A 26,780-nucleotide genomic window follows, 5' to 3' on the forward strand; every position below is an offset into this window, starting at 1 on the left:
TCGCCGTCGCGTCTCATCGCATCGTCTACTTCCATATCTCTCTCTTCTCTTCTCAGTCGTTCCCTCATGGCTGAGGATCGTGACCAACAGTGATTTCTCTCCACTTGACGCGATCTAGGGCCATATGGACTGCCATCTGCATGGAACCACAAGCTTTCTTCACGGTCTCAGCCCACCTTAGCAGTATTCCACCCCTGGAGCGTCGGCCTTCGACTTTGCCGAGCATAATGTTCCTTTCGAGAGTGTGCTGTTTAGAACGCACTTCCATATCGATAAGGTTTGATTTCGTATGCGTCGCATCGCCGTCGCGCGACGATCGCGCGACCGTCGCCCACGCATGCCACGGCGTAAGTAAGAGTTAGGCAGTCTGCAGCCTACATCGGTTATGATGGCTGTACAAGCCAATGGCGGATCGGCATTTTCTGCCGCATCGAACACAAATGTGACTTGACTCCTGGGGTGCTCCAGCAGCAGCAGCGGTGGGGTGGTGGATCATCAAGGGCATAATTAATTATACAGGGTGAATTAAAAAGGACCGTACAAACTTTGCATAGTGACTTTTGAGGTCATAATTAACCTTTTATTATGATACCAATGCTAAAATCGCAAAAAAAAATTGGCTGTTACATAGAAATGAACGGCATCATGACAGTCGGAATGTATGAAACAGTTAATTTTTTTTGCGAGTACATCCGTCTATTTAAATATTTAGATATGTCTCACAAAATTTAACGACTAAAAGCAAGCAAAACAAGATGTGAAATTAAAACATATTACGCCCGTGCCTCAGATTTAAAACCAACAATTATTCTAGGAATAAAATTCAAATTTAAAACATAGCCGAGAAAATAAGTTCATACTTTTAAATCCCGACTATCACAACACGGCGCATAATGCACTTTCGTAGTTTTTCTTCATTAACACGCAAATTAATATTAATTCTGTTTTGCTTTTCATTCTAATCGAGATCTTGGTTACCAGTGTAAAATGAACTCCAGATACAATTATTATATTTTATATGCAAGAAAAGTTTTTGCCAGTGTAATTTAAAAAAGCTTGGTTTGTTTTTATTTGCTTACTTATGCATTTTCGTGAGATGAGACCAGAAGTAGCGCCGTGATCTTAAAACGGGTGTAGTTATATAAACATAACGAGGATTGGTTAGAAAGCCTCAGGCAGAAAAATCTACTGCCAGAGCCCCTCCCCTGAACTCTGATCATGTCTGCAATCGCTGTGGTAGAAGATGCCGCTCTGGCCCCGTAGCCGAAGCATTTCTGCGACGCGAAACGAAATCGAAACGCTGGAGAAAGGTAGTCTGGCTCTGTTGCACCAATACGCAAGAGCGATAGAGATAGATATCTACGAGCCTTTCATTTCCTGAGCGTTTGTACCATTCGGCGACGCACACTGGTATAGGTCTATTTAGCTACCGGAGACGGTTCAATCAACCTCCACACAACGGCTACCTAATGATTCTCCGACAATTTTTTAGCCGATTATTGATTCGCCGACAACGATTCGCCGAATGCCATTTAACCGAATAATCAAACTATCGCTGTCACTTTTGGTCGAATAACGTTACGTAGAATCTTGGTTCGCATACAGTTCAGTTCGCTTCTGTGCAAATTATCCGAACTATTATTGGACATTTTTCATTTAGCAAAGTAATATGTTCGTTTAGGCCACGTTTAGTCGAATAACGTTTCACATTTTATACATTGTTAAAATATTTTCGGACGAATAAATTATCGCTGTTGTAAAAAAATTACGCACTTAATAGACACTTTTTTTCTTACGTTACATACATACATATAATCACGCCTGTAGCCCATAAAGGGGTAGCTAGAGCACATTAACTACTAAGTTTCAGTGCCACTCTTGGCAAAAAGTAGTTGAAAGAAGTCCAGATTGTGACATTGCAGTGGCAACGCCACAATTTAACCCATACCCCACACCCACAGTCTACTTCTACGACACCCACGGGAAGAAATGGGGGGGGGGGTTCTTAAAGAATGTATAAAGTGAAATTCTTTTCGTTGCGGGAATAATTTACATATACTGGCAACATTATGTTCTTGAAAAAATTTTATGAGTTGAAAACAACAATACATAATTTACTACAATTAATCCTTAGAATCAGAACATGATGAGTAATATAAATAAGTAAATGAAATAAATGTGAATTAATCTTATAAACGATCTAACAACCAGATTTTTGAATCCGCAGAACACTTTGTACGCAAATTCCAGGCTCCAGTCAACTCACAAAAAAAAAAAGATCACTCGACCTATTGTGTTTCGACCAATTTTGTGTCAGCCAATTTTTACAATTACTAAATGATTATTCGTCGAAAAGTAAATCGGCGTATCAAATTTCTGCCTACCGACTCCGTTTACGAACGAATATTATGCGAAATGAGAATCTTCCAATCGTTATTCGGCCAAAACAGACGTCGGCGAATCGTTGTCGGCGTAACGAAAATCGGCGTATTTTATTTCGGAATATCAATCGGGCACCCCACACAACACATGACTTACTAGACACTGCAACAATCATCTGCAATAGATGACGTGGCCAATGATGATGATGAATTGTCGTGGTAGATAAAAAAATCCCGGTACCAAACAAGTTCACTAAAATCTGGGCTTTTGGGAAGCACGCACGTAGCTAAAGCAAATTATACGTAGAGGCCCTTTTAACACTTTAATGAAATGTTACGGTACACCGAGCGGATGTTGCACTTGACCGTGTCCTGGCCCCGTGATGCGAAACGCCACCGAAACGCCACCGAAACGCCGCAGAAATTTGTAGTCTGGCTCTGTCGCGCCAATACGCAAGAGCGATAGAGATAGATAGCTAAGAAAGAGAGAAGAGTATTATCGTGAGCGTTTCCCGCTAGCTTGTAAAAATTATTAAAATTTTGATCAGAAAACAGCCGGTGTAGCAAAAAGCACTATCGCTGTCTCTACGACAAAGAATACGCTTTGTACCTTCTATCACTCTTCCATGTTAGTAGAACAGAGACAGTTACGCTTCGGTCGTGAGCGATTGGTGTGGTGGATACGGGTTTAGGGGTGAAAGTTGGGACTAAAGCCCGGGCTATACTGGTTTTTCAGAGAATCAACTCGCGCTTTTCACGCGATTGTAATAATACTAATAATTCCTGAGCTTAGTGTTGCTTGCTTTGCTAATGATGATAAAGAGAACGTGTCATAACAGTTTTGCGTTAGAGCTTTTAGTGTTTACCTGAGTGTAATGAGATAGCCCAGGACGCGTATTTTTAATGCATAACAGGTTCTGTTTTTTTTTTAATGGATAACATTGTTTGATTATACTATATATAGAATTTGCAGAATATTCTATTTTTTTGGAAAATTAGGTAAGTAATAAAAATGTTCGTGAGCAAAGTTGCAACTAAGAACAGTTTCTTTAAGATTAGGAGAACATTGCGTAAATATACATTTACGACGAGTTGACAATCGCGTCATTTGATATTATCAATTCATCAAATGCCACAAAAAATGACCCTGAAGTTTAACAATAAGTGTGCGAAGAACAATATCTAGAAATTTCCATGAGAACAGTACTTAGAAATTATCTACTCAGAATAAACTGATGAATTATACAGAATTAGAATTATATAAGTACCTACTAATTTAATATTAATTCACAATTTTACTCCTAAATTCTTTGCTTGTAATCAATAAATCAATATATTGTTTGCTTGTTTCAGAAATATGTGAGCGAGTTGACAGTGGTCCGGGACTGTGTTCCTACTTGCAGTGAAAAAGGTAAATATAACTCCTGGTTCATTTTACGGAAATAGTATAATAAAAACGAAATAATTTGTGACCAATAATCAACCAATAATTCCATCATAATTCAATCATTCCATCATTGAACCAATGTGTTTGGTAATATACAAAAAAACATACCCACGCCAATAAAGAAAACTTTCAGTGCCACTCTTGGCAAAAGGGAAACGGAAAAAAGAAAACATAATTGTGCGCGCTGTCTACGCAACTTTGACATGCAACTGCGTCGAAATATCGGGAGCTCAATAAAAATCAAAAAAGTAATCACGGTTTATATCCCAGTCAATATAAGTATTATAAAATTGTGACATTGCAGTGACAGGTTACAATTTAACCCATATCCTTTACTTTTACGACACCCACAGAAAGGAAAGGGGGTGGTGAAATTCTTAACCCGTCACCACACGGGCACAAACCATACAAAAACTTATATAGTAAATAGGCCCATGCACTTTTTCATGTCATTTTACAAACTACCTTCATACTAATTATTCGTGCCAGATGCCTACTTGAAAGTCAGTGGGCCACCCGGGTGATGGCGGATCGGACCGAAATTTCTCAAGTTAAAATACTAAAAAATTAAATGCATTTGTCTGGCTTATCTTTAATATGGTAGGTTGGCATTTTTCTGGCTTCTTTTGAATATAGTATAAAACTTTACCTTAGGTACGTCACAACTTACATTCCCTCTGAATGAACGATTGAGAATTCCTTTGGCCACAAACAGTCTATAGACTACATTTACAGCTGACCGGGTTTGATGATAGATTGAAGAGAACCGATTGAAGGGTTTGATCTTGTGTGAGATCAAAGCGAGTGTTTTGTAAAATAATGCCTTTGAAACTTCTTGCATCTATGGGCATGTCAAATCTATTTTACTTTGTTGATTAATAAATTTGGTAGACACATGAAGAAAGCCTAATTAATTCATAAAATTATTTTTATTTATTTATTTAAACTTAATTGAACGACACAAAATAGTACAAATAGCGGACTTAATGATACTAATGGTGGACTAAATTAATGATGGTTGGTTTCTTCTTAGAAACTAAAAAAAAAACGCAAAATACCAAGAAAAGGTGACCAAGGCCTCCAGTTGTCCAGTTTCTTGCCCGTTGAGATGCGCCTTCATAAATAGAGCGTACTATTTTCTTAAAAACGGAACTTAAATAAACTGAAAATATAATAACGAAAATTTCGTAGAAAACGAAATAAGCTAGAATTCTTTACTGATTAACGAACGAATCCTGTTAAGCAGAAAAATATTTTAAAAGTCGTAAATCGGGTCCACGAAAAATATTTTGCTTAAACATCAAATATTTTCAAACCTTGAACCAGATTCCGATTCAACAAATATGAATTGGATTGAACTGGATTTGACACGACACGGCACTTGAAAATTGTAAGGTCTTGTCATGGAAACCATTGCAAGTTCCGTCCTAGTTACCCTTCGAGTTGGAAGGTCTGAAGGCATTCGCTTTCGTAAAACTAGTGCATAAATGCCAAATCTTGGGATTAGTTATCGAGGCGGCCCAAGTTCCCACGAGCCGTGGCAAATGCCGGGATAACGCAAGGAGGATGATGATGAGAAAATATACGTCTTATCTACAATCATGGCAATATAGTACACCAATCATGTGCAAGCCCTGCAGTACAATACAATACAATCCTTTATTGATAAAATAAAATTTTACACTTCAGGTACATTAGCATGCTTACTGCTAGATTAAGTAATTAATAGGCAAGGCTGAGCAAGCGAATTACGTATAAGTACATATATTTGTATACCTACAGTTTTACCCATTGATACATTGTTAGGTCTCGTGATAGGCATCAATTGATAGTGTGCGACACCAGTTTAGATTTAAGTTTTTCAAAGAAGTAATTATTTTTTGTATTCATTTCAGTTCGTATCAAACACTGTTCAAGAAAGCAAACTCTTAAAATTGAATCGGCTTCTTTTGCTAAATCCTCGTAAAACATAAATAGTTTTATTTAGTTTTCGTGAAATCCTGCTCCGCTTATATGCCAATCTTTAAAAATATTGGCTCTGCAAATTAAATTCAGTTTATAAAAATGCGAATTCTTTAAAATTTGGCGAAATTTTTTAGCGAAAGCTAAATATTATAAGAAATAAGGGAAATTTCTAAAAAAAAGTAATAATCGTATTTTCGCGATTGGAGGTTGGACTGGTAGCTATATATGAACGAAATCCTGACCAGAAATATAATGACATTATTGTTAAGAGGGCGCTGTTATTCTGATGTATGGGATGGCAGTTCAGGATAGTATGAAATAACCTAACCACAAAATTAAAATATTGAAAAACCCCCGACCGCGACATAGTGGACCGATTTTCATAAAACATGGCTAAGAACACTCCCGACTAACTCAGCTTTCAGACAAAAAAAACTAAATCTAAATCGGTTCATCCGTTCGGGAGCTACGATGCCACAGACAAACACACACACAGACAGACACACACACAGACAGACAGACAAACAGACAGACAGACAGACAGACAGACAGACAGACAGACAGACAGACAGACGGACAGACATACAGACAGACACGTCAAACTTATAACACCCCGTCGTTTTTGCGTCGGGGGTTAAAAATAGTTCTAATGAAATTCCGCAAGATGGCGCGTAGTCATTATTATTTCTGCTAAGCTTTACCTATGTAGAATGACTAAAATAATCACTATTTGTGTACCACACCGTTCACTACAATTATTGCGCTATACAATTCGATATTGAGCAATTAGCTTACCAAATCAAATCAAATATTCTAATCGCGGTAAGCATTTCATTTGCAATCTGCAAAGAGAATGCCCGATCCAAAATGGCCGATATCAAATAGCCGTTGACGAAATGCCAATTGAAATGCATTTGATTATTTGCATAGCATTAGTGCTTTGTACAGGTAGGGAAATACGGCGTTGAGTGAACAAGACATTTTATTTTTGTGCTCCTACTCTGGACCAGTTTGTTTCGTTTACATTGTTTCCTTTTTTTTTTCAGATTAGATATTATATTTAGATTAACTTATTGGTTTAGTTTTGAATTAGTTAATTTAGTTCTTCTTCTTATTATTATTAGTTCAAATTTAGTTATTGATCTAATAAATCAAGGCATAGGTGCAACAAAAGAGATTTTATAAGTTTGGCCTTGAGAAGTGGGCATCATGGATTTTGATGTAAAATTTTAGGGCAACTATTTTGATATTGTCTTTGTCATGAAGGACAACATAAGACACTATTTACTTATCACATTTTTTTTCTTCAATAATGAAAAACAAGGTGTAATTTTTTAGGGTGAAACAATAATTTGAGAGCCGATTTAGATGCAATCTACGTCTACACCGTGACTGAACTTAGTGTAGAACTCAAACTTACACAATTATTCGGCGTCTCCGACGTTGAAACGACGCTCTCCATTCCACATACTTCAAAAATTTAAATGACTCCACTTCTTACATATATCTTACACTGAGAGAAATTTGCATTGTGAATTTAACAAGTTCGACTTGTTGCGGTTTATCCGTTTGAATCAGCCAAACGTATGTTTAAAACAATATGTGTCAGGTTGTTTTTATAAAATCGACTTGTTGATTCAAATACATTGCCGATTCAAATGACAAGTAGCTTGTTGTTTGAACCAAAGAGCACGTAGGCGCTATTTTAACCAGAAAACTTGTTGAACGAACATGAAAACTAGTTTTTTTTTCTCTCAGTGTAGGGACACAGAACACAGATATTAATGCAGTCAAAGGAAACTCTTCTTCAAACAACGCCATCATTTTCCTTATATATAACTTCTGCACACACAACTATGTAGCCTGATTTTGGACAAAGCATATTGTTTCCATTTGTGACGTGTATTAGCTTATGCCTGGATTTCAATGTTGTTAACATTTCGAAGCCATGTTTATCCGAATTTTGATTTATAATCCTGTCTGATGAATTTCATCCATATGCATTATGGATATTTTGTGGATATTGTGGATTCAGTTGTTGAAAGGATTATTGCTGTATTTGTGGTGATATTAGGCAGGTTGTTTTGACTGTTGAATTTAGTTGCTAACCTAGATAATGAGTTAAAAAAGTCAATCATTTTCTCTCGGTGGCAATGTCCTTAAATATATCCTTAAAATATTTAGAGACATTGCTTCCTTAAAATAATGAAGAAAATATCCTTCAACCTTGAATACGAGTATTTTAGTATTTGGTGATCGACTGAAGTCACAAGTGAAGGAAACTTTCGGTGATGACTTAAATATACTTAGATTCGGTTCTCGGTGATTCTTTAAAAATCTATTTTAGAGTGAGAAATAATATAAATATTTTTTGCAAAAAAAGTCCACAATTTGAAAAAAACTAAGTTAAATACCCCAAATTAATCGTTGTAAACCATTGCATTCCTTACAAAAGGTCCAAAAACGGCAAGTGCATCGTTTTCGAACGTCCCGCCTAAGCTTCTGCATAAAATATAAGGAGCTAAGAGGTCCATTAGTCTAAGCCCGTATTCGCGTTGCTTTTACTCGAATACGGGTCTATTGTGACCCGTAGCAATGAATAATTAGTTCTTCAGATCTTTGGCAATTTAGTTTGTCTTTGTTGTATAATGGAATGTCAGGACTATTTTAGTTCCTTTTTATCTTTTCTGATGAGAGGATAATGGATTTATAACTGGTAATGTTCTGAGGGATTATTTAGATAAATCCTTTATCCTTCCTTTACGGAACAACATTTCTTGAAAATCAAAAACAGGTTTGCAATTAGAATGCAATACAAATTTGATTACTAACAAAATCGGTTGGCCAACGCTTTAGTGCCATACTGTATATTTTTCTTTTTAGAATGAAACTTGTTAAGCAATCTTCGATTTTAAATAAATAAGTAATCGTTTTAATAGTATTGGAGATCCAATAGGTAACCTTAAGTCTAGCTCTGCCTAAAATCCTCACTTACAAAGTTAGCGCCACATCGGTGCAGATTGTGGTGGCTAAAGTGCGATTTAAGTCGTTTGTCGCTCCATGGAGATTGGGGCCTGCTTGCCTTTGCCCCCGAGCGACGGCTGACACACACTGCTGTCAAGAGTTTTATATTCATAGCCCGCTTTTTACGGGTATACTTGATCATCTACTTTTGCGCATTTTACTACGCTTCATGAGCGCCTGGAACGCTATGGTAACTTATCTCAGGATTTGGCATAAATACTAGTTGCAGATGTAGGTGTCAAGACCTCTACCGCTTAAGTGGAACTGGGCTGGACATGTCTGCCGCATGCACCCTGAACGGTGGGCCAAAATGGTTACCGAGTGGGACCCACACCCACGGAACACCGTAGAGGGTGCAGGCCGGGGTTCAGGCAGACCAAAAAAGAGATGGCGGGATAACTTGAACGCATTCTATCCAAGCTGGCAGAATTACGCACGTGACAGGGTTGAGTGGAAGAAGCGAGGGGAGGCCTTTGCCCAGCAGTGGGACACTACAATAGGCTAACAAAAAAAAAACTAGTTTTACGAAGCGACTGCCATTTGACTATTCAAGTCAGAAGACAAACTCGTCCTTATACTGACCGGGATATATCTATAGATCGTGATTACCTTTTTTAATTTTTTTTGATCGCGCGCTGTCTACACAACTTTGATATTCACCCCGCCTGCGTCAGTTTAACGTGATCATGATGCATGCTTTGCGTAGAAATATCGGGAAAAAACAAAAAGATAATCACGATCTACATCCCGGTCAATATAAGTCTAATGAAAATAACCGTGAATCATTCAAAACTATTAATCCGGTTTTGTCTAGATGTTTTCCTTCACCGAAAAGCGACTGGCAAATATGTATGGTTTAATGTCCAATCTGCCTAACCGTATGTCCAAATTTGCGGAATCGGTCTGGATTTGGGTCTCCATTTCTATCAGGCTAGCTATTGTGACGTCACTCGCAGACCAATACACCGCACAGAAGACCGCAGCCAAATAGCACTAGACCCTACTCATAGTGTTGTGTTCCTGCCGGTGAGTGAGGCTGCCAGAGCTCAACGAGGGTGCGGTGTGCTGATGACGGGAGGACTTACGGAACTAACTTGTTCCGTCTATTGTCCTTTGAGTCGTCGGCAACCCGAACCCTCCTTAGAACTTGTACATTCCTTTTTGCTGTGTACTTAACACAGCAAAAGGGAGTGTACAAGTTTCTAATAGGGTGGCAACGCGCTTGTGACACTGTTTGAGTTGCAGGCGTCCATAGGTTACGGTGACCGCTTTACATCAGGCGGGCCGTATGCTTGTTTGCCACCGACGTAGTATATATAAAAACCAATGCCGCCGAATGACCCGCGTGTTAAGGTTTATTGAGTGACCTGTGCTTTTGTTTGCCGATCATGTCAATTACAATGGTTTAGAATAGAGATGGGCCGAATATTCGGTCAATATTCGGTATTCGACAAAATCGGCAAATTTTTCAATTTTCATATTCGGCCGAATAGTTCGGTTACATTGCCGAATATTTACGGAATAAACAAAGTAATTAAATAGCGTAAGTTGTTTCGTAATTCATCGGGTAATGACATCCTATTTCAGCATTCTAAGGAACTACCAAAGGGATTTCAAAATGCGTTAAGCAAATATAAAAACAATAATTTTGTAAAAAAAGTAAAAATAACGTATCTTAAGAAACGAAATCCAAAATTTTCTTATGCACTAAATTATAGGAACATTAAGAGCCTTAGTAAGATAAATGTATACCTACCCATTACCAATGAAACGTTTTTAACTCTAAGCCAGGATTTAAAATATGGCTCAACCGAATATTCAGCCGAATGTTCGGTTCGGTAACAGCTGAACCGAATGTTCGGCCGAATATTCGTATTCGGCAAAGTCCTTATTCGGCCCATCTCTAGTTTAGAACGATTATGAGTGCCTTTATCCAACAGAGTGTATGTACCCAACTCTTTCATTGATAGATTCCACTTCATTGTGGTAAAAAACTGTTAAAAAATTGTAAAAATATAGATGCATCGAGATGTCGCTCATTGCTTGCCCCTATCTCAAGTTTTGTTCCATGGAAAAGACTGGAGTCAGGATGGAAGAAAAATCGGCCCTTCGTGGTTTATCGAGTGATGTAAGACGATCCTTCTATTTATTGACAGATCATCCAAATCTAATTAGATTAATATAATAACTCTCCTCGTTTAGCTGTCAGGCTATTCGTCTATGGAAATTATGGAATGCCCTCCCTCTGCCTTTCAGGCAAGCTCAGAGTAAACTCTCTTTTAAAAGCAAGTTGCGTAAGCATTTATTTGCAAACATTCGAGATTAAAGTCTACTTGATGTCTCGCACTAGGTACATTTATTTATTTATTTATGTATGTATATGTGTATTTTATTCATATATTTATATGTATTATACTAATATATATATGTAGGTTTACTTATTGTATTTTGTGTATGTTTATTTTATAATAGTAGGTATCAACTTGTATTTAATCGTTAAAATTTCACACTTGCTTTATAATCTTGTGCACCAAACTAACTACCTCTGTTTTGCCCAATGGTTGACTGGTAGAGAATACCTTAAGGCGTTAAGTCCGCCATTTGTACTTTTTATTGATAATTTGTGCAATAAAGTTTAAATAAATAAATAAATAAATAAATAATAATGAGTAAGTACCTAATTTAACCGTTAAACATGACGTTCGAATTTTATGATCAAAAAGTGACGATAGCTAGGTAGTGTGGTACAGGCTATATTGACCCTGTACAAGAGTGGTGAACTACAAATTAACTAACTTAATTGCCGCAGTGAATTGAGTTAGTTAACTGGGTATTTATCTAACGAATATAAAAAACTACTTATCAGAGCAATATCAAAAAGTATGTACAATTATATTTTTATTGGACAAACATATTTAAAAGTTACTTTTTTTCATTTATGTGTCGAACTACTATTTCCATAAATAAATATCATATACAAAGAAAAAGTGACCAAGGCCTCCAAGTGTTCCGAGCTGGAATCGAACCGGCGTACTCCATTAACCGGACGGATGCATGTAAAACCACTCGGCCATCGGATCACGAAAGCAAGGGTCGAAATTTTCACTGTTTCCTGTTATTACATAAAAGGAAATAAAAGCTTTGATTTAAACTATTCAAAAGCAATGAAATGGTTACCGTGACCGCGTAATATCCATATTTAAATCCAATATGCACTAATAGCAGTAATAGCTTTTTTACGTTATCAGCTGACGTCATTCACGACCCTTGTATAATAGTTTTACTATTTACATCGTTAGTTTTACTAATTAAACTATAATTACATCGGAGGGGTGTTGAGATGCAGTGAGTGTGGTCGTACATTCTCTGCGAAAATAGACTACGTCAGCCACCTGAGAACTCATGACTGTCGCTCTCAATAGCCATAGGTACCAAACCCAGTCGCTGAGGCCGAAACCGTCCGGGACAAGATGATGATGATGATGATAATAGTTTTACTACTTACTTACTTACTTACTGCGATGGCTCAGCGACCCGAAGTGGATCTTGGCCTCCGACACAATATTCCGCCATTCGCTCCTACCCTGTGCGATCTGATGCCACTCAGTCACTTAAAGGTCACACAGGTCTTTCTGGACCTCATCGATCCATCGGTACCTGGGCCTTCCGACCTGCCGTTTTTCAGTAGATCGCCACAATTGAGCTTTTTTTAGTTTTGCAATTATTAAATTCCATTTAATAAAATTGCTAAAAAAATCTATACTTACACCGAAAAGTGGTATACATAAAATAGAAGAACTGTCGAATATCAAAATTGTGACCTAAACTGGACCAATGTCAAGTCTCATTGGGAGTATTAAATTCAGAAATTATGTTTAATAACATGAATAATTTGCTTTTCTAACTGTTTAATCGAAACGGAAATCACCCACTGTATTCTCTAAATACAACTATTTGTACTGAAAGGTCCGATTAATCAGTTTACTTTAATTGAGTAGGCCGCTAGCGGCCGCTGCCTGTCATCAAAAATGGTCAGGTTTTTGCATTTGTAGTCTGCCTCTTTTCCACTTATAGCATGATCATATACTTGACAGCTTCTTTTTTGCACACTTCAGCAGTCTTTAAGCGTAAGCGAAATGACAGGTCTGTGACATAAACTCACGCCTGTATTCCATAGGCAGATCATAATAAATGACACTGCTCAAGTGTCGGTTCACTATAAATTGAAATAGATATCATACACGAAAGAAAAAAAGGCCCACTGTTTAATGTTTTTCCTACTCAGAATCACGAGCCCTTTCGATGTAGGACAAAAAACAATAGACGAAAAAAATGATCCCAATATTTCATATTATTTTGCGTAAGTACTTTCCACTTTGTAACCGCTGTACAAAGTGTTTCAAAAATCATAGAAAAAAAGTTTTTGAATCTTTTTTCTCGAAATGGCCCTACTGCATTTCTGCCACAATTACTAGAACCGATGTGGCCCATTATTTTTTTTCATTTCCGAAAGGTACAGTCACCGTAAAGAAAAATAAATCAACTGATAAAGGGAATGTCTGTCAAGGCAGTGCTATCGGTAAACTCGTTTAAATTGAAATATCTTTCACGATAAGAAATGAAATAAATATCCTTAAACTTTTGTGAAATTTAGAATTCGTTATATTTCGTAAATAAAAAAGTCTCCAGTTTTGATTCTTGGTTTCACAAAAAATATTGGACTTCATTTTTGACCACCGACACAAAAACGAAGGGGTGTTATAAGTTTGACGTGTCTGTCTGTCTGTTTGTCTGTTTGTCTGTCTGTCTGTGTGTGTGTGTCTGTCTGAGGCAACGTAGCTCCCAAACGGAAGAACCGATTTAAATTTATTTCTTTTTGTCTGAAAGCTGAGTTAGTCGGGAGTGTTCTTAGACTTCTTAGCCATGTTTCATGAAAATCGGTGAACTATGTCGCGGTCGGGGGTTTTTTCAAAATTTTTATTTTGTGGTTAGTTGTCATTATTAATTTTCGGAATGCAGTGGACTATTTTACCATAGTGACATTGACACTGGACACTGACAATTCTGTGCCTATTTCTGGGTTGACAAGTAACATTATAACTCAGCCACAGTTTAACAAGTATATCGTAATACTGTAATCAATGAACAGCGAAGTGTCACTGTCGGGCGACAATGAGGAGACACACTCAAATATCATGACAGATGGTGCCACCTTATTAGTCCATTGCACAAATAAAGAATTTCATACGTGAGAGCGAGAAGATGTTTTTTTTCTCTCACACACATATGAACGACAGTGACATGCCTGACACTTGCAGAGGCGCCGCCTGGCGGGATAAAATGTCAGTGTGCCTCCTCATTGTCACTGTGGTGAATGGGACTAGTTGAAAGCAAATCATTTCTCGTTATGTTCTTATTTCCATTTGTGAATTTTAAGTAGGCTTGTGCCGTTTCGTTCGTTGATCGGAGCGCTCCGATCTCGTTCAATCGGTCCCACGAACTAGTTCGCTCTTTTAGGTCTTTTGCTCATTTAGTTCAGCCAGACCAGCGATCACTGCGGTCGGAAAAATCAGAATGAATGGGACCGAAGAGTGTCAAAATGACACGAATAGTCCACAGATAGTAACATTTCGGGCCAAAAGGTTGTAAGTAACCGAAGTTCAATATGAAAACTTGACTTTTTTTGTTGCTCTGCTAGTAGCTTCTAAGTAGCTCTCGCTGTCGGTCGGCGCAGTCACACCACACATTCGTTCTCGATCCAAACCGTTCGCGCTCGCCGATCCTATACTGAACTAAATGAGCAAAGACCGATTCTCAGAGCACGGAAAGATTCAGTTCATTTTGGTCATTGATGGGATTTTATTCCTAACAGTTCATAGTTCGTGAACGACACAAGCCTAATTTTAAGTCTCGATTTTAAAAACGTCACCAAATTTTTTCTAAATCAAAATTCCTTCTTAGCATTTGCAGGGGTAACATAAGGTAAGCGCTCAGGCGGAAACGGACGAACGCTTTCGTAAAATTATTTTCTCTTGAGACGGAAACTGCCGACAGGTGCCATGTCTGGAAATTCTTACATTTGAGGGACAAAATTCTATGTAAAATGTAATGCGATATTAGACTTATTATTATGTCATGTAAATATTACAAATATTACAATGTGTTAATGATTTCATTAACACATTGTAATTAATTTTAATTGTATTTGTATTTTTATTTCTGAAACTTTTTTAAATAAGAGCAAGGTTCATTATTCTTTAATTAACTGCTTTTCTATTAAGCTGACCAAATATTTGCATATTACACAGTGTAATAAATTTCGGTCTGTATTAAAATGGATTTATTAAAACATATTTGACAAAGGAATTTAAGTACAATATGTTTCTACATAAAAAATACTTATGAACCGAAAAGCTTGAAATAAAAAAAAATCTTATTTATAAGTTAAAACACCCGATGCAGATGCAGCTAATTCCTGAGATACCATTACTTTTTAAAATAGCAATAATAGTCCCTGCTGCAAGTAATGCTCTGTCGAAACTCGAATGACCTTCACCCCTTGTTTCAGAATGGTGGGGCGCGCGCACGTTTTGCTGCGACACGGACGAGTGCAACTCTGCGCCCGCGCATGTTTCTCTCCTGTCCGCCGTCTGCGTAGGAGTAGCCATTCTGTACGCCGCGCGCTGACCGAACAGCTAAGACAGAGGCTTAAATCCATGAGCCTTGTTTCGTTTGGGTTCTTTATTTGTGTTGATCTTGACTCGTCGTTGTTATCTGTAACAAAAATGATTCATACTTATGTGTCAGTTGCGGAAAGTCTACATAACTATCTATATTTTCGAGGAATGCCTTCCACCTCACCGCCGTCTGCACAAGAGTGGACTTTCTGTACGCCGCGCGCTGACCGCACTAAGAGAGAGGCTTCATTTCATGAGCCCCTATGTTTTGTTTTGGTTTTAATTGTTTTCTGTTGTTCTCGTCATATATACGAGTGTGTCATGTTATTTCAGTCAATCTCAGTACAAGATGTACTGACACTGACTGAATTGTTTGTTTCCGTAGCATACGAAGGAAATGCTTTTTGCACTACATCTGTACCTATAATTTTAGAACTAAACGGGACTTAATCGCTTTAACACTTACATTTATATTTGGCCCGACGTTTCGAACATTCGTGGTCATTCGTATTGATTCAACATCTCTTCCCAAAAGGTGATCAACAATAATAGGCTATTTGCTTGTTCTGTCTAATCTCTGAGTCAATTTACTCTTCTGAGGAGCTAACATCAGTAGAAGATTTGCTAGTGGGGTCATTATCGTAACTCATCGATGGAAATATCTTATCAAGCGAGACTACACCTTCATAACGTCTACCTTTTTTTGTCAGTGGTGTGTCTTCAATCACAAAGCGGTCATGAGGTAAGATTTTTTTGATTCTATAGGGCCCTTGACACTTGGATTCGAGTTTCTTAGACTGACCTGTACCTCCAACTATAGCTCGCACTACCCTAACTAGGTCTCCTTCTTTGTACTGTGTACCCTTCTTCCTATTCCTATCAAATCTTTCTTTGTTCTTCTCTTGATTTTTCTCTATTAACTCTCTAGCCTGTACCCTAATTTCTTCTAAATCTGGTTCTACCCCATCTCTATCTATTTCCTCTATAACTTCACTCAACGCTCCCTGAGAAGTGTTGGTCGCTTTCGTGCCAAAAAGTAATTCGGTCGGCGATTTTTTTGTTATCTCGTGCACCGTAGAATTAATACCAATTTGAACATCTTGAATATATTCATCCCATTTATCAGGCCTCTGGCCGTGAGACATTGTGCTAAGTGCAGACAAGATGGTGCGATTATAGCGTTCCACCTGTCCATTTGCACGAGGCGTGGCCACTGAATTTAAAATATGCTTGATTCCTAGCTTTTGGGTAAACGTTTTGAACTTTTTACTTGTAAAACATGTGCCCTTGTCAGTCACTAAGCGCGTAGGTGGTTTAAAGTAGCTGAAGTAATTTTTGAAAACCTTTATGTTTTCCTTCGATTTAGTGCTACGGACAGCAGTAAGATTGACGTATTTAGTAAACGCGTCTACGATCATAAGTAAGTAAGCATTTTTGCGCTTACTTCTTACGAACGGTCCTAAATGATCGGCGTGTATTGTGTGGAATGGCACATCAATTTTTGGGATTGGATGAAGTTCTCCTTCTTTCGCACCAGCTGGAATTTTGTGGTGGGCGCATTCCAAACACGCCGACACCTACTTTTTGGTAAACCTGCGCATCTTCGGGAACCAGTAGTGTGATCTTAGCCGTTGCAAGGTTTTTTCGAAGCCAAAATGGCCTACGTCATCGTGGTTGGCTTTTAATATTTGCCAACGGACGCCTCTTGGTACCACCCAACGCATCGTATTTTCGTCGATATTACGATATACTCGACCATTTTTCAATTTGTAGTCCTTATGAATATTTACAATTTCTGCAGTTGAAGGGTCTTGTAAAATGTCTTTAATATGTTTTATTTCCGTATCACTGGACTTAACAGTCGTGATCCAGTCCTCAACGTTTACCGACAGGACGTCAATTACATGTGGTTCTTCCAGCTTTTCGTTGATGGGACTACGACTGAGCGCATCAACGTGTGCCATTTTCTCGCCTGCTCGGTACTCAACTTCACAATCGTACTCTAAGAATTGTATCCACCATCGTGAGATACGAGGAACGAGATCCCTCTTCGTAAAGGTTGAGCGTAAGGCATTACAATCAGTGACGATTGTGAATTTGACCCCGAGCAGGTATACCCTAAACTTCATGAGTGAGCTTACGACCGCTAGTGTCTCCAACTCGAAGGAATGTAGCTTTTGTTCATCAATAGTCGTTTGGCGCTACGGGGCGCTAAGGTTCAGAGCCTGAACGCTGGAGCAATATACCGGCTAAACCCATTTTACTCGCGTCTGTATGGAGCTGTGTCTCAGCAGTGTGATCATACAGCGCAAGCACAGGCCTCTCGATAAGGCATCTTTTAAGGGTTTCAAATGCATTATCCTCATCGGAAGTCCATCTCCAAGGAGTTTCCTTCCTTAGAAGACTCGTCAGTGGTTTAGCTATTAAAGCAAAATCCTTGACAAATCTTCTAAAGAAGCTGGCCAAACCCAGAAACCGTCTAACGTCATGTTGGTTTGTGGGGACGGCGAATTTGGAAACAGCCTGTACTTTCTGTAAGCCAGGCTTAACACCCTCTTTACTTATCTCAAATCCCAAAAACTCAATACTCTGTTGGAAGAAGTTCCATTTTTGCTTTTTAAGAGTAAGACCGCTTTGTTGCAGCACCTTGAGAACTTCTTCCAGCCGAGTCAACCCTTCCTCAAATGAAGCGGCTGGGATCAAAATGTCGTCCATATAAATAACGACATATTTGACCTTGGCCAGGACCTTATGCATTACCCTCTGAAATACTGCGGGCGCGTTTGCCAAGCCAAACGGCATCCGAGTATATTCGTATTGTCCGTCTGGCGTGACAAACGCAGTTTTCTCTATAGACTCCTCCGCAATGGGTATCTGATGGTACCCCGACGCAAGATCTAGAGTTGTGGACACAGTCTGTCCGGACAACGGGATAGTGATCCCGTTTTGTTTTATTATTGAGTGCGCGATAGTCGACACAAAGTCTCTTCTCACCCGATTTCTTGTGCACTAAAACAATCGGACTAGCGTACGGTGATTTAGACTCTCGGACTATCCCGCACTCAATCATGTCATCTACCATATTCTGCACAAGTTGTCGCTCTGAATGTGACATTCTATATGGTCTATAGACGACCGGTTCCGAATCCTTAAGCTGGATAACCATCTCGGCCTCAGCTGTGAATCCTAAATCACGCAAACCAGTTGAAAAACAGGTCCCATATTTATCTAAGAGTTCACTCAATTTTTGCTTCACATCGGAAGGCAGCTCTTCTCCACATCTAATTGCAGTTTCGTTCGAGGACTCTTTCTGTTCAGCTGTTACGGAAACACTCTAAACATGTTTCACCGCATTTAAATATCTGGCCCGCGTAACTAGTGAGTCCTTGAGAATAGTTAGAGGCTTTGCGCCTAAATTCTGTAGGAGTAGCAAACATGTCCCTAAATTTATTTCATACTCACCGGGTAAAAGATAATATTCATTACCGACACTTCCTCTGACAGAGCCATTTATGTAGACAATTCCACTGAATTGTTTATCCGCAATGACACGAACTGTACTCATCGAACCTTTAGTGACTATTACATCCTTATCCGCCTTTAGTAACAGTTTTGTGTCATTGTCCTCATCAACTCTCACAAATGTTTTTATAATACAAATATTTGGGCGTTCTGTATAAGAGTGCCCTAACAGTAATGAGCAATTAATGAGGTGGTCGTCAACAATATAAATGTCTACCCCCTTTTCTGTAACTCCCTGAACATCAATTGTAGCCTTGGTATGTCCTAATGGGACGTATGGTATTAGCCCTAAGCCCTTCAATACAGTGTCATTTACCGTTGTCCACTCAAGTCCTAAAGTTTCCGCGTCTGACTTACGTACAAGAGTGGTTTCGCAGCCCAAATCTATGTGGCTAGCTACTGGTTGGCCGTTGATTTCAATGACCATCTTATATTTACTATTGGTATCGTCATTTGATGAATCATACATATTACCGTCCCTCTTGTTTACTTGACTTAATAGATCGTGAATATTGTTGTCATTTTTATTTACGTGGAGAACTCTCATAACACTTTTATCCTTTATATCAGGTTTAGTGGCTTTTTTGGGACAATCATTTATAGAATGACCCACCCAAGGACAATACGAACACTTAACAATGGGTTTTGGGCATCTAGAACACGGGTGGCCCTTTTCTTTACAATTGAAACACACTACATTATCTGGATTTGGACGTGGTTTAGGAGAAGTTGCGTCGCTACTGCTAGTTCGGTAATTTTGTTTACTGGACGTATTATTCGGAATTTTTCTATCTTTCCTCAGGTCTGTGGCATTTTCTTTAGTTTGAACTTTAACAGTTTTAAAGAATTGCAAAATCTGTTCCGTTTTCTCAAAATGCGCCGCTTGCGCGCCAACCCTAACCCCTCTATCATCTACACCATGTATAATGCAATCAATAGCTTCCCTACCGAAAATTTTGCAGCGGTTCAACAAGTTGATTTTTGAAAAATAGTACAGTTCTAGAGACTCGCCAAAACGAGCCCTTTTTGCGAGCATTTCTGTTAATAAGTCTGCATAATTCTCGGTTGCAGGAAACGATTCCGTAAGAAGCACTTTCCATTCGGGCCATGTTCGTTTCAGAGATGGTAACCCTTGGTACCATAATTTTGCATGACCAATGAGTTTTGGCAAAGCATAGTGGATAGTTTGCCTATCGTTCCATTTATACATTTCTGCGCACTCATCCACTTTGCTTAGCCAAACGGTAATTGGTTGTTCCCTACTCAGCGGGTCAAAGTCGGGAATGACGTTGTTTAAGACAGGAAAGCTGTTATTTTGCTCATTATTTTGTTTCTTAATAACCTTTAAAAACTCTTCAAAGAGACGAGATGTTGAACCATACCTGTCCTCGCAGTCCCTTCCAGGGCTCAGTCTCCGATTTCGGAGCTCCGAGTACCTCCCGGTACTTTCATTGACCCTTAGAGGGCTCCGACTCCGATTTCGGAGCTCCATGGACCTGCTGGTCTCCATGCTGTCCCTGTCCGGAGTCCGTCTCCGAATAGCAAGGTCTGTGAACCTCCTGGTTCCCTCACCTACTCCAGGGCTCCGTCTACGGTTACGTATCTCCGAATCTCTAAGACGTGCGCGTTCCTGAAGCTCCTGCCGTTCACGCTCGTTCCTCAGTTGACTTTCTAAAACACGTAGTCGCTGTCTCTTGAGCTCCAGCTCCTCTCGTAGCAAATTGTTGCGCCGAGAACTACGACTACGACTACGTGCACGACTTCGGCTGTCCCTTCTAGTCACTGAGCCAAAACTAGGGCTTCGTGGACGGCTCCGACTCCTAGCTGCTCGAACACTACCGGTACGGCTACGACGACGACTCTGCCTGGGAGTGAATAGGATTCTCTCTGACCTGATATCTTCTCGGTTACCGGCAGTCTCGTCGAGCATACGACGTGCGGCGGTAGCTGTCCCTCTCCTTTGTAGAACAGGACTGCTAGGGGTTGGTTGCCTTGGCCGGCCATTGTCATCGTCATCCTCCATAGTCTGTTTTTATCTGAAACTTGTAACAAATATATTTGTATATGTTATCATAACTTTCATCGACCTAAAAGGACTAGGATCTAGAACACGTACTCGATTTATCATCATTGTTCAAAAAAAATAAACTAAAAGATTCACAATTGTGATGACATGCTAAGAAATATCTAAATGTGTTCGAAATTATTTTCACCCGGACTAAAATAAAGGGAACCTTTTAGTATTTATAAGGCGAGTTCATAACATGTGATCGTTCTTTTATTATTTTATTAATGTAAACAATGATCTTAGATTACAATAAATAGTAAACAACTAGTAACACCGTAGGTATATTGTTAGTTTAGGACTAAACTGTTATTTACTAAACTTCACAACCGCGCTGTTAACTTGCCAAAATGAAGTTACAACAAGTCGTTTTTATGCTGAGGTATGTGACGGTTGCAACCTGATATGTTTACGACATTGAATATTTTATTTAAAATTGTAAAAATCGTGTAAGTAGATAGGTTTAAATCAGTGTTTTGATAGAATTTTGCTCAATACGATTAGTAAAAGCAAAATCAATGGCCAGACGCCATTTGCGTATGGACTCTTATCGTTTAGCCCTATTCATTCGTAATGTGTAGATTTTGTTTTCAAGCAATATCTGACTGGTGATTAAATAAATGTACTTATGTAATTAAATACCCTTTAGCATCTTATAACGGTAGCAGTTCTTGTCAAATCATCTCAACGAGCTAATATTTTAAGGTTCATCTGTAGTTAATCAATGGAAAACATCTAATTATAAACAATTGTCAAGCAAAGGGAAGAGAAAAAAAAATAACCGAATTAACGGTAATTTACCTTTTCGTGGGCTTGTGTTTTTATCCCGTCTTCTGAACTAAAACACTCCTGCACTCAGACTGGTGTATGTAAACGAGATCACGTTAAATAAAACAATCTCGAATATTCACTGCTGTATTATTCACAATAAGACAACATAAGACATTCCTTTTCAATCGTCCGTTAACTTTCCTAACTGTCACCCGACTGGACTCGTTCCTAACCGGCTGACCGTCCTTCTTTACCTACCCTCTAAATTCATACCATCCGCTGTCAACTTCAAAGACCCTACCTTCACTTAAAATAATTGTTGGTTAGCCTAGTTGGAAGATAATGTTACACTATGGAGCTCGATCCAGTGGTTTGATCCTGACTATAGAACATGTTCAGCTACCGCAGACCAAACCAAACCAAGACCGCGTCGGGCCAAATATAGATGTAAGTGTTTACGCGATTAAGTCCCGCTTAGTTCTAAAATTATGAGCGCAAATCGTGTTAGCTTAAATCAATATATCTGTACCTATTTTCATTGCTTTAAGAAAAATATTCGATTTTCGAGAACAGAGAGATTACTTACATTCAATTTTTAAGAATTCAATTATATTTGTCGGGTTCAAATATTCTAGTATTAAAAGAAAATGAAAGTTTGAAGATGCGGAAGAAAATTCCTTTTATGAAAACAATTTAATTTCCCGAAAACAGCAATCATAGCAAGAAATCGGCAAGATTTGGAATCTTTTAAATGAATGAAAGTGGGAAAGTTTTACCGAATATATTTAGAGTTTTTTTTTTCCTTTCTGTGAAATGATAACAATATGACTGTTAGTCAGTTGTAGGTATTATATGTTTATAACTATAATTAAACTGCTGATAACTATAATTAAATTATAGTAAAAAATATACGTGAACTAAAATTAACTAACTATGGGATTGTTTGCACGTTGGATCATAACAAGTAAAATTTTTCAGAACAAAATTAAGAAATGTCTAAAAATAAAATTAATTTGACCGAAATGTCAACTTTCAATATTCTAATAGTATTTTATTACATTAAAGAAACTATTCTAAATTTGTTAATGTAAATAGTACCTATTCACATACGCTTTCGAATAGTTATTATCACAAATTATTAATTAATATTAATAACATGTTTTATTAATAAACTAAGAGATATCATGTCTTAAATTCCACGCAATTGAATTTTGTGCAAATAATAATATTGGGTAGGTATAAATAGTATAGTGGCGTTCAGTTATATCTACAAACTTATGTAAATAATAATTTCTGAACACAACTCTAATTATTATTATGAACATAAAAAAATATTTTGATTTTTTTTTGCGAAAGTGATTTGATGTATCTGGCCGCGACTATACTTAACAATTTAGGTAATTTATATGACTACAAGTTATATTAAAAACATATTTTAGATGTCGTTAAAGGTAATGAGACGTATACAGTAGTTATAATAAAAATTAAGATCCATGTAATTTATATAACACACAATTGAAATCAGGATAATAGCCTTCAAAACCAATTATTAATAAAAAAAAACATTTTTTTAAACACCATTTGGTGGTATTTTTTTTTACAACAGAAAGTGCGATACATAATTTTTTTGGAAGAAAGAGAGAAATTTAATAACCTAATAATAGGTCCTTGTCATTAAAAAATAGTGTATCAAGATTAATTATATAAATATGATTGCAGATGACTATATATTCTTTCTTGTACGCTAGTAGTAAGTACAAAGCGCTTTATTCCTGAAATAAGTGTTAACCAAGTAATAACTGATTTCAAAACTTGTACGAGACCTATTATCAGTATTAATAAAATAAAATTATCCTAACAGTGCCTAGACGCAATGCGAATCTCGAGTTCAAATTTGAACTAACCTAGCAAAAATATCTTAGCTATAAAATATCCCAGACATTTTATATTCATATAAATCAAATTATATGAATATTATTGAAATGACGGCTAACGAATATTCTTAATTTCATTTAGAAACAAGGTCAAAATATCAGATTGCTTAGTCAACAAAGTTTTGACGAAATTGTCATAACCTTTTTCAATTTTCAATTTATTCAATTTATTGCATCAAATTTACACTTACAGTTAAACCTTAGGTGCTAATTAGTTTTGTATTTCTTAGGATCTAACATGCAATATACAATAATATCAAGTACTGTGACGTGAAGCCGTTCATTAATGAAATAGATATTAAATTCAATTGAAATAAAACACATTACATTAGGTACATTCGAATTTAGATGTCATTAAACAGATTCTGAGAATAAAATTAATAATTGATATAAATGTGGAAATGAAAAATTTATTAAATTCATAGCAATATAATTTCGTTCGAAGAGTCAAAATATTCAAAATTTTTTTTATGAATAAAATAAAAGCAAAAGTTCATTCAAATTATATCAAAATACTTTTTAACAGAGCTAATAGGGTTCCTAATCGGTGTTTTTTTAAAACCCCGATAAAGACCAATATTATTAATATCAAGATTGTCCCAAAACAAAATAAAAGACCTACAAAAAATTAGAGTAAATACCGGTTCTCAAGCCCTGTTTTGGAGAACAATTTTTTTTCAAGTGAATTGAGTATTATCATAATTTTAATAAATATTTGGGATATTTTCTACTCACGGTTCGTATTCTGTCTTCCATGAATCAAAACTATTTAGTCTAACAGTAATAATCGTTAAGACCCAGCTGCCGCAAGATTAGTTGCCAATTTATTTTAATAGCCCTGCTTGTTTACTGACTAGATAAATGGTTGTTGATAACACACCAATCACATTATAATGGCCACACCACACAAGCGTATTTAAAGCTTTGGCGTCTAGAGCTGACGCTGGTGTAGTGTAGCTCTTATGACCAGTACTGCGTTTTTCTATGGTTATTGATTTAGTCCTGCTACTTCTTTCCGCCCTTGCTCTACACAACTACGTTTTTATCTTTACCACTTAAATACTGGCAATTCTCAAATCAAAAAATATATGTCTACCAAATATATTTAGGTACTTACATTTTCTCAAAATTGCGTGGTGTTTGAAAAATTGGCAACTTTTGTTGCTAGAACTAAGAACTTTAATAGTTAAGATAGAAATACTTACTTTGTTTGAGAACCGTTAATTTTTTTACCGTTAATATTGAAAATGTATTTATTACTAATAGTTACACCATTCCATGAGACGCCTTAAACTTTATTTTCTATTTTATAGAATTAATGTTGCTTTTCGCATTTACGCGAGAATAATTCTCAAACAAAGTAAACAGAAATCGTAATTAATATAATTAATTAACATTCTAACGAACGCTTTATAATAATTTATCACTTATTGACATCAGAAGCTGAAATATTCTAAATTATCGTAAAATATTTGTAGGTAGTAATTAGGGGTAAGGTAAAAAACTTTATTTTAAATTATATGCTTAAATATTTTCGCAGAAAAAATTCAATGGAAAGTCGCAAAGAAGAGCGTTTCCAGAAATACCTTTTTTCCTTAATTAAACAGTCTCGCTTTCATATTAATAAATCAATGAAAGAAAAAATAATTTTACTAAAAAACTACTTTCATATATTAATATATGAGAATATTTTTTTCTGGTTAAATGAATGTATTTACAAATCAAGGATAAAACATAATTTTAAATACTAATCAGTTTATTTTTGCGTTAATTAAATAGGCAGACCACCAACTGTCTAACTGGTATGAGAGATTCTTAATAATATGTTTAATGTGAACAAACGTTTATTATTATCTAATCAACTTATGCTCTTCATATTCAGTAAGGTAAAGCGGGGCAAATTTTGACTGCGAGGCAAATGTAACTGGTCCATTTTTTTCATGTTTTACAATGTTTGCATTTTTAAATAGTGTCCACCGGTTAAATATGGACAATATGATATTATGCGTATTCAGTGGATACATGTAGAACTCAAAATAATAGTGTAATAAGTAATGGAAAAAATGGTTTAGTTACAATCCCCCCCCCCCCTCCCTCCCCCAGTCGAGATTTGCCCCGCTGTACCTTATTAGGAAAAACTAGAAGAAAAATAGATTGACGTGAAAAACTTTCCATTTTTGTATGGAGGTTTGGTCGACTTATACGACCTGCCCAAAAACACGAACCAAATATTTATTCTTCAACTTTTTTCTTAATTTTAACACGAAACCGAATATGCGAAAATCTTCGCTGTTTTTATCACATTCAATATTTACTTTAGAATTGAGTTTAACAATATTTTGATGTACCTAAACTTCTCTAAAAAATGTCTGGCGCTGACGCTTTCCAAGTTTATGCACATATACCTATTTAAGAATAGCGTAGGAAATATTTCAAATAGGTATCATTTATATTTACTTTGGACAGTTTTCTAATAAGACACACTGTTTCTATTTCTTTATAGCTAAATAAAGACCAATTTATCATTCATTGAAATTACTGACTTTTTTTTATACCCAAAATGCTAATATATTTTTACAGCACCATTTTACCCTTCCACCATAATATAATTTTATTAAGATGTTTAGAATATCGTAAAAGAGCGTTTTTATTTTCGTTATAAAATAATACCTGTGATGTTTTAGGTAGTAATTTTGGAACGTCCACAACAAAAAAGTAAATATAATTTTTAGGTCGTTCATAAATTGCTTTTTATGATCGATGAGTTTTTGTTTATCGAAAGCAAACTGACCCAGTCGGAGTGGTTGATTTTTTTCTGAAATAATGTTTACAATTTTTAAACTAAAAGGAAAATGGAAAAATGTATTCCTTTCGACAGGAATCAAACCTGCGACATTCTTAAACACCGTTTCAGCTGGAGCCTCAGATGTGAACATTCCATTTCTCTTATAGTTTTAAAATTAGTGGCTGCCTTGCAGACGTTTCTGATTAATA

General features: G+C 36.9%; 1 protein-coding gene across 1 annotated transcript in view; it reads left to right on the top strand.

Moving 5' to 3' along the window:
- Positions 1-15,571, top strand: part of LOC125238447 — a 205,751-nt gene extending 190,180 nt beyond the window's left edge. Inside the window, exons 3-4 of the mRNA XM_048145800.1 lie at positions 3,735-3,792; positions 15,386-15,571. Coding sequence (XP_048001757.1) covers positions 3,735-3,792; positions 15,386-15,504 — 177 coding nt within the window. The 3' untranslated portion in view covers positions 15,505-15,571. The remainder of the gene's footprint in view (positions 1-3,734; positions 3,793-15,385) is intronic.
- Positions 15,572-26,780: the final 11,209 nt, after the last annotated feature.

The sequence above is a fragment of the Leguminivora glycinivorella genome, chromosome 23, assembly GCF_023078275.1.
Source record: "Leguminivora glycinivorella isolate SPB_JAAS2020 chromosome 23, LegGlyc_1.1, whole genome shotgun sequence".
NCBI classification, from domain to species: domain Eukaryota; kingdom Metazoa; phylum Arthropoda; class Insecta; order Lepidoptera; family Tortricidae; genus Leguminivora; species Leguminivora glycinivorella.